Consider the following 9,408-nt stretch of genomic DNA (forward strand, 5'->3'; position numbering starts at 1 on the left):
GGACGATTCCCACGATTTCTCTGTTACCGCGACCCAGTGCATCAGAACAAGCTGGCCAAGGATCCGGAGGAGGAGGTAGAAGCAGCCATCCCGCCTCCTCAGCTCTGAACCTGAGGAGGCCACTTGAACGACGACCACCGCCTTCCCCTTCCCCCATTCTGAGGAAGGGAAAAGACACAGGGCAGAGGGTGGGGACTGGGGCGGGGGATTGAAATTGACATGTGAGATTCTATTGGTCAGAGGAGCTGCCGGTCAGGAGTGCAACTCGGGAGAGGATTGGCCGCGTGAGGCGGGGCCTGGCGCGGCGAAAGAAGGGGCCTAAGGGGTGGGGCTGACGCTGCAGCTGGCGCAGCTTAGGCTCAGAGCGTTCGAGCCGCCTAGCAGCCACCTTCCCCCGCCAGTCCGCGCGCCCGGGCCGGGGCTAGGCCCCCCACCGCCGGGTCCCCCGGGGCTGCAGCAGCGGCACCGCCCGCGGTTCCCCCTGGGGCCCGGGCGCCGGCCCCGCTCTGCAGGATGGGCACGGTGCTCTCTCTATCCCCTGCCTCCTCGGCCAAAGGCCGGAGGCCCGGCGGGCTGCCCGAGGAGAAGAAGAAGGTGCCGCCCGCGGGGGACGAGGCGCTGGGGGGCTACGGGGCGCCGCCAGTGGGCAAGGGCGGCAAAGGCGAAAGCCGACTCAAGCGGCCGTCAGTGCTCATCTCGGCGCTCACCTGGAAGCGCCTGGTGGCCGCGTCCGCCAAGAAGAAGAAAGGCGGCAAGAAGGTGACACCCAAGCCGGCATCCACGGGCCCCGACCCCCTTGTCCAGCAACGCAACCGCGAGAACCTTCTCCGCAAAGGCCGGGATCCCCCCGACGGCGGAGGCACCGCCAAGCCCCTAGCGGTGCCAGTGCCCACCGTGCCCGCGGCCGCCGCCACCTGCGAGCCACCGTCGGGGGGCAGCGCAGGCGCCCAGCCGCCGGGCTCTGGCGGCGGAAAGCCTCCGCCGCCGCCTCCCCCAGCCCCGCAGGCGGCGCCGCCGGTGCCTGGCGGCTCGCCGCGGCGGGTCATCGTGCAGGCGTCCACCGGCGAGCTGCTGCGCTGTCTGGGCGACTTCGTGTGCCGACGCTGCTACCGCCTCAAGGAGCTGAGCCCCGGAGAGCTGGTGGGCTGGTTCCGCGGTGTGGACCGCTCGCTGCTGCTGCAGGGCTGGCAAGACCAGGCCTTCATTACGCCCGCCAACCTGGTGTTCGTGTACCTGCTGTGCCGCGAGTCGCTGCGTGGGGACGAGCTGGCATCGGCCGCGGAGCTGCAGGCCGCCTTCCTCACCTGCCTCTACCTCGCCTACTCCTACATGGGCAACGAGATCTCCTACCCACTCAAGCCCTTCCTCGTGGAGCCCGACAAGGAGCGCTTCTGGCAGCGCTGCCTGCGCCTCATCCAGCGGCTCAGCCCGCAGATGCTGCGGCTCAACGCCGACCCCCACTTCTTCACGCAGGTCTTTCAAGACCTCAAGAACGAGGGCGAGGCCGCCGCCAGCGGCGGGGGTCCACCGAGCGGGGGCGCGCCCGCCGCCTCCTCGGCCGCCAGGGACAGCTGCGCGGCCGGAGCCAAGCACTGGACTATGAACCTGGACCGCTAGGGATACCCAGGGGCCGCGCCCAACCCCCGCCCCAGCCCCCGACACACACTCGGACCCCCCGGGACCACCAAGCCACCGCCGCTCCTACCGCCGCTCGGCGCCCGGGCTGGGCGGAGGAGGAGCCGCCCATGCCCCTCAGAGGAAAGTGGAGGCCGGGACACCAGAGGCCGCGGAGTCTGGATTTGCTGGGCGTGGAGTGGGGACGGAAGATGAGCGCGGGAAGGGCACTCCAACCTCACTCTTTCCGTCCGTCTGCGCCCCCATTTCTCCATTTCTGCCCGGGTCTTCCCCTTCCCTTCAGTTCATTTCCCCTCTATTTTGTCCATTTTCTTGCCTCTTTTCTGTGTCTTCACCTTTCCTCCTGTCTGCCTTCCTCTCTCTCTCTCCCTCTCTCCCCATCTCTCTCCTCTTCCTCTCACTCTTCCTCCCTCTCCCTGCCTTTCCATTTCCGTTCCTTGGGTGTGTATCTGCATCTCCATCTTACCCTTTGCCTGACTGTACCCGTTTCTCCTCCTGCACCCGTGTCCCCATCTCCCCTTCTTGTTGCTCCTGTCATGTGTCACCATCTTCCCTCCTGACGCCTTCCTCCTCCACTTGTGTCAGCTTGCATTTTTTATTCCTGACTGAGTCCCCACACCCTCCTCCCCAGATGAAAGGGAATGTTAGTTTTTAATTTGGATCGACTGAGGTGCCAGGAGAAACTGCAGCCCCAGGCACCCAGACAGCCACCAGAATGGTCCCTCGCCCCACCCCCACCGCTTCTCCCCACCTTTTCCAACGTGTTGCATGCTGGGAGCTTGGGGGGTGGGGGAAGGGGCTGCCGGCTTCTTTCAGGAGGCTGAGGTTTGGAGGCAAAATCAACCTGGGAGACCACCCCGGCCGTGGTGCCTCAGTGGACAGGTGGGAGGAGAAGAAAACTTCTTACCTAGGGGGAGGAACATCCCGCTTCCTTATCCTTAGCTTTTTTGTTCCCCCTCCACCCTGCCCCTTTTAATTTATTCGGATGTTTGCGAAGGGAGGGGGGAGGGGGGTTGGCTGGGCCGGGAACTGTCCGAGGTGCTGGGTTGGGGCGGGACCGGAATCCTCCCGGTAGAGTACCAGGGACTGGGTTGGGCTTGGGGCCGTGTCCAAGGTGCCAATGATGCGGACCGACAGAGCGGGCCGCACTGTCTGTCTGTCCGTCTGTCCCGGAAAGAACTATAAAGCGCTGGAAGCGCCTGCAGATGGTTTTGCGCCGGTCTTTCTTTGGGCCCCGGGAGGGAGGGAGCGGGAGTGGGAGTGGAACTGTCACGGTCAGGGCAGAAAGGCAAGAAATGGGGCTCTGGTAGGAAAAATCAAGTCCCTGATAACTTCTGCTCCTCCCCGTCCCCACCTCCGCCATCAGCTTCCATTTTACAGAGGGTAAAGAGTAAAGCGAGGTAGTTAAGGGTGAGGCCTAGTAATAAAGCTGAATCCATCCCCCCACTAACGCCTCCATCTTGTCTGACCTAGCTCCTCATTAATGCCCGGGCCACTTAGAGACCGAATGATGGGGACAGCGGGAGTTGTGGCCTTTCTATGATGTGACCCATTGAGGCAGAGCTAGCTAGTCCTTATTGCTACTTATCCCTTCCTCCCATCTTTCCCCACCATATGTCGGCCAAGAGTCAAGTCGGACCTGACTAAATCTGTGTGCACCACTCCCAAGTAGGACCTGTCTGCCACACTTCTCTCCTCACCCTCCAACCACCACGGGGCTGCTTCCAGGCTGCCCCGGTCGCATGCCCACCCAGGAGTCTTGGGAGGCCCATCCCTGCTTGAGACTCAGACCCTTGCCCTTTATCCCCAAGAAGGGGCAAACACGGGCAGCTGGGGAGAAGGAAGCCATTCTCCGGGATTGAAACAAGAGGGAAAATGCGCTGTTTAGCCTGAGTCCCTGCTCGGTCCCCGTTGCCTTCTTAGCCACGTGGCTAAGCGCCCCGTTCACTGTTTCATTGGCCCAAAGAGGCCTGGCTTCAACAGAGCGCTCGCGGCTCCGACCCTAGTGCAGCCATGGCCCAGAGGACCCGGAGAGAACCCGACGGGACCGGCCCAGAGGCGGCCCAGGTTCGCTGTCCGTGGTGCTGAAGGGCGCGCTCGGGCAGGGTCGGGGAGTGTAGGAGCAAGAGTGTTGCAGACTCGGCCTCAACTAGGTCTTCCGGATAATCTGGGAATAGGGTGTCATCTATTTTGGCGGTGAGTTAGAGAAGTCTGGCTCCAGAACCCAAGAATGTCGGTTCCCACTTGCCCTCCCGGGAGGACAGGACTCGACTCCCCTGGCCTCAGCCCTGCGCCCTTGTAACCGGCCTGGAGCCGGAAATCCCCAGTCCAGATTTGTGAATCGAGTTCCCGGGGGGAGGGGGAGAGCTGGCGGAAGGGAAGGCGGGAGCAGCCTCCCATTGGCTGGAATTTGGCGCAGTCAGCGCGGTGCCGTCATCTCTCTTGGTTTGGGAGGAGGGAGGGTGGATCACTTGGGTCATCCCGCGGCTGTCGCCATAGTAACCAGACTGAGCGGGCGGGGCAGCCGTTCTACTCTCCCAGCTCTGGCTGGGGAAACAATCCTTATTTGGAACTAGCTAGTGAAACTAGCTATTTTGATTAGAATTTCTGAGTTAGAGGAGCCTAAAGGGGATGGGAAAGAGAGCAGAGAGTCTACAGAGACGGCCCCCACAAACATCCTACCTTTGGATACTGCCCCTGAGCCCTTAGACACAGCACCCACCCTTTACTGCACACACACACACACACACACACCCCTTCAGGAACTTGAGGTCTGGAACTTAGAGACTTAAAATGAAAAAAAAGCCACAGTGAGTAACATTTAGTTAAATCGCACTTTTGACATGCCCCAAGGCATGAGACAGTGCCATAATCCGATTAGGAGGGGAGGGACCGGAGAAGGATCAACAGGAATACGTGGAAGAATTAGCCTCCTGGGTCAGACTTGTCAGAGTCCTGTTTTCTCAGGGATTGAGTGGGAGAAGTAGTAAGGAGAAGGGCCCAGAACGATCTTCTGAGAAGGCAAGTGGAGGAGGGAGTAAGTGCAGAAACATAATAAGGTACCTTCTTTCCTGCCCTGGAGTTAACCTGGGGAAAGTGAGTCCAAGCTGCTGATGAGGTGGTGAAGAAGGACCAGAGTTTTAGAGAGAAACCAGAAGGGAAGAGGAGTGGACTAAAGAAAAGATGGAGGTGGAGGGCAGGAGACAGAAACCCAGCTGGAGCAATGACTCAGCACTTCCCCTAGGCAAATGACTGGAATGAGTCTCCCAACACCGGGGCATCGGCAAGGGCAGAAAAGCAAATGGACAGATGGACAGGTAACCAGTAATTCACCCCTTCGCATGACACATGTTGATACATACATTGACACATAAACAAAGGCACACATTTTAACCCAGAAATGGGCACAAATGCATTTATACTGGTAAATCATAACATATACACACCTCCACTTCCTTCCTCCCTGTCCCCCTTCCTGGAACAGAGGACATTCTGTTTTGGAGCCATGCTCCCCTGTCCCTGGAATACCTTGCTACTTATTAGAAAAGCAGAAATACAAAAAAGTCACTGACATGTGGGGGGAGTTGTCATGGTAACTGCTTTGCCTGCCAGGCGAGGTGCCCAGCGACTGGAGCATCTAACAGTATTCAAGAGGACATCCTATGGTCTCCACTTACTGGGATGCCTACCCCAGGCAACCAGATGGGAACCTTTGGAAGATGTCTGCAACAGAGGCTACTGAAGAAGCCTTTTCACTCACATCATCATGATCAGGGACAGCTGGAAGACAGGTGTATGGGCCTGATCTTCTTTAGGTATCCCACTTTAAGTAGCACTCCTGGCCTCTTTAAATATAGACATTTGCTGTGAGTGACTTCAAGACAGCAATATTAACACTTCGAAGATCTTTATTTAAAAGCATAATCTGGCTGGGAGTAGTGGCTCACACCTGTAATCCCAGCACTTTGGGAGACCGAGGCAGGTGGATCACTTGAGGCCAGGAGTTTGAGGCCAGCCTGACCAACATGGTGGAACCCCGTCTCTGCTAAAAATACAAAACTTAGCCAAGCATAGTGGTGTGTGCCTGTACTCCCAGCTACTCAGAAGGGTGAGGCAGAAGAATCACTTGAACCTGGGAGGTACTGCAGTGAGCTGAGATCGAGTGAGCCACTGTACTCTAGCCTGGGAAACAGAGTGAGACCCTGTCTCAAAAAAAAAAAAAGCATGACCTTCCCTCTCATCACCTTACCAGAAACCCTAGAAAGAAGGTCGTGTCTACACACACAGGATAGCAGTGTGGATGAGGGGTAGAAAAGTTGCTTAGTTGGCCAGGTGTAATGGCTTACACCTGTAATCCCACCACTTCGGGAGGCCAAGGTAGGTGGATCACTTGAAGTCAGGAGTTTGAAGCCAGCTTGGCCAACATGGCGAAACCTCGTCTCTGCTAAAACTGTGAAAATTAGCCACGTGTGGTGGTGCATGACTGTAATCCCAGCTACTCCAGAGGCTGAGGCAGGAGAATCACTTGAACCCGTGAGGTGGAGGTTGCAGTGAGCCAAAATTGCATGACTGCACTCCAGCCTGGGCAACAGAGCAAGACTCTGTCTCAAAATAAATAAAAATAAAAAGCAAAAAATAAACAATTAGCTGAGCATAGTGGCACACATCTGTAGTCCTAACTACTTGGGAGGCTGAGTCAGGAGGATCATTTGAACCCAGAAATTTGAGGCTGTAGTGAGCTATGATCACACAACTGCACTCCAGGCTTAGTGACAGAGTGAGACCCTAACTCCAAAAAGAGTAGAAAACACCTGGAGAAAATATGAATTATTTATTGTTATTATTATATTGCATCTTGGGGTGTGTGGAGAATGTCTTTTTTGGGGTAAAAAGACTTTAAAGGAACAGATTGATTCATCTGAGACTCCATTTAAGCTTTTGAATGTCAGAGACATAGAGAAGAAAAAAGTTCATCACAAAACCCAATCTATTTTCTTCATAGCATTTGTTCCCACCTGATAATTTTTTGTTATTGATTTATTTTGTATCCTCTCAATATAAACAATGTTGAAACAGAGAGAATGTATTTGCAACACAATATATTTTTCAATAGAAAAATAGCAAAAACTGTAAACAGCTAATTCACAAAAAGAAACAAGCAGGCCAAGTGCAGTGGCTCATGCCTGTAATCCCAGCACTTTGAGAGGCCAAGGCAGGCAGATTATGAGGTCAGGAGTTCAAGGCCAGCCTGGCCAACATGGTGAAACCCTGGCTCTACTAAAAATACAAAAAATTAGCCGGGCGTTGTGCGTGGCATGTGTCTGTAATAATCCCAGCTACTTGGGAGGCTGAGGCAGAAGAATTGCTTGAACCCAGGAGGCAGAAGTTGCAGTAAACTTAGATTGCACCGCTGCACTCCAGCCTGGGTAACAAGAGCGAAACTCCGTCCCCCCAAAAAAAAAAACAAACAAAAAACAAAAAAACTTACCTTTACTATTGACCAAAGCAATTCAAGTCAAAACAGTATGGGATACTGCATCTCTTATACTGACATAGATTATCAAAATAGAAAATTCCGTAGGGAAAATATGGGAAAATGAGCATGTTAGTTCCGTCTTTTAGGGAGCTTGTCTGGATCAAAATGTGAAAGGCAGCATGCTGTTTCATCCAGCTACCACATTTCCAGAAATTTGTCCTAAGGAGATAGGTGGGAAAAGATCTGACGCATGGATGCTTGTCATACTATTGTTTATCATAACAAAAAATTGGATACAACCTGAATGAACATTAGCAAGAGATTAAGTAAATTTTGATAAATTGATATTCACTGGGATATTACAGATCATTAAAAATTATACATCAGGCTGGGTGTGGTGGCTCATGCCTGCAATCCCAGCACTTTCAGAGGCCAAGACAGGTAGATCACCTGAGCTCAGGAGGTCAAGACCAGCCTATGCAACATGGTGAAACCCTGTCTCTACTAAAAATACAAAAATTAGTCAGGCATAATGGCTGAACCTGTAGTCCCAGCTACTTGAGGGGCAGAGGCAGGAGGATTGCTTGAGCCCAGGAGGTAGAGATTGCAGTGAGCCGAGATCAAGCCACTACACTCCAGCCTAGGCAGCAGAGTGAGACTCTGTCACCAAAAAAAAAAAAAAAAAAAAAAAAAAAAAAAATATTAAACGACTTAAAAAAAAAAAAAAAAGAATTGTACATCAATATATATTTATCGACTTGAAAAAAATGGCATGATGAAGTGGAAATAGGAGATTGAAAACATTGTCATATTAACCCATTTCTGAGAAGGAGGGTGGGAGAGAGAGAGAGAGATTGATTCGGCAGCGATCTTGGCCAGGCGTGGTGGCTCACGCCTTTAACCGAGCACTTTGGGAGGCTGAATCGGGTGGATCATGAGGTCAGGAGTTCAAGACCAGCCTGGCTAAGATGGTGAAACTCCGTTTCTACTAAAACACACACACACACACACACACACACACACCCCAGCCAGGCATGGTGGCAGGTGTCTGTAATTCCAGCTACTTGAAAGGCTGAGGCAGAGAATTGCTTGAACCTGGGAGGTAAAGGTTGCAGTGAGCTGAGATCATGCCACTGCACTCCAGCCTGGGTGACAGAGCAAGACTCCTTCTGAAAGAAAGAAAAAGAAAGAAAGAAGAAAAAAAAAGAAAGAAAGAGAGAGAGAGAAAGGAAGAGAGAGAGAAAGGAAGGAAGGAAGAGAGAGAAAGGAAGAGAGAGGAAGGAAGGAAAGAAAGAAAAGAGGGAAAGAAAGAAAATAAACAGCGGCCTCCTTCTTGTCATTCAGATCCTGACTTAACAGCCTCCTCCTTATCATCATCATCTCCTGAATTCATCTCAGCCTGTCCCACAGTTACCCTCAATCACATGTCCCTAACTTATTTTCTTCCTAGCATTTGTCTCCCTGAAAATATATTATTATGATATAAAAAAGAAGAAAAGTATAAGGAAAGAAAGAAAAAGACAAAAGAGAGAGGAAGAGAGAGAGAGAGAAGCAAGGAGAAGGAAAAAACATGAGGCTGGACACTGTCTGGAAAAGGAGAAAGGCATGTCTGAAGCCATGCCCCCCACACCTCTCTCACACATCTTCAAAGTCCCTTTGCTCCTTCCACCAACGTCAAGCTGTTTCCAGTTTCCTAGGGTTTAACAATGCCCCTTGCTGGATAAGGGGGTTAAGCATCTATCCAGCCTGGCAGGCACATCTATATACATACAGAGCACATATAAGGTTCATGCCCACACACAGCATTAACACACATAGGTATACACCCTTACAAGGATCCATCCAAGAGCATTTAAAAAACACTTCTCCATCTTTTTCAAAAGTGCCGTAGAAGATCCACTGTCCCTTATTCAAATAATAAACCTAGGAGAAATTTTTCTCTTCACATTAATTTGTTCATATCCTTTGAACAATGAGAATTAGCACAGTGCCTGGGATATAGTCAGCTCTCAATAAATAAGAGCTAATGTTTATTCAGGTAATAGCCATTTTTTATTATGATACATGCTACGATAAGCATCTGTGTGTCAGGTCTTTGCCACTTATCTCCTTAGAGCAAATAAATAAATGAACTAAAAAGTGCGACAGTCTGCATGTTTGCCTTTGGTTGCCAATAAGTGTGCCACCAAATATACATTTTTAGAACACAACAATGGTAACTAAATTCCAGATGTTTTATATTTTCTTTTCTTTCTTTCTTTTTTTTTCCTTTCTTTTTTTTTTTTAGACCATGTTTT

General features: G+C 52.2%; 1 protein-coding gene across 1 annotated transcript; it reads left to right on the forward strand.

Moving 5' to 3' along the window:
- Positions 1–328: 328 nt before the first annotated feature.
- Positions 329–2,842, forward strand: CDK5R2 (cyclin dependent kinase 5 regulatory subunit 2). Its single transcript, XM_017535183.2, has one exon. It carries the CDS (start codon positions 514–516, stop codon positions 1,615–1,617), a length of 1,104 nt encoding a protein of 367 aa, XP_017390672.1. The 5' UTR covers positions 329–513; the 3' UTR covers positions 1,618–2,842.
- The last annotated feature ends 6,566 nt before the right edge of the window (positions 2,843–9,408 follow it).

This window comes from Cebus imitator, unplaced genomic scaffold (assembly GCF_001604975.1).
Source record: "Cebus imitator isolate Cc_AM_T3 unplaced genomic scaffold, Cebus_imitator-1.0 Scaffold91, whole genome shotgun sequence".
Classification (NCBI taxonomy): domain Eukaryota; kingdom Metazoa; phylum Chordata; class Mammalia; order Primates; family Cebidae; genus Cebus; species Cebus imitator.

Bases quoted from the DNA above. Each gene is read 5' to 3' on its own strand.
- CDK5R2 (XM_017535183.2), top strand. From the start codon at position 514: ATGGGCACGGTGCTCTCTCTATCCCCTGCCTCCTCGGCCAAAGGCCGG.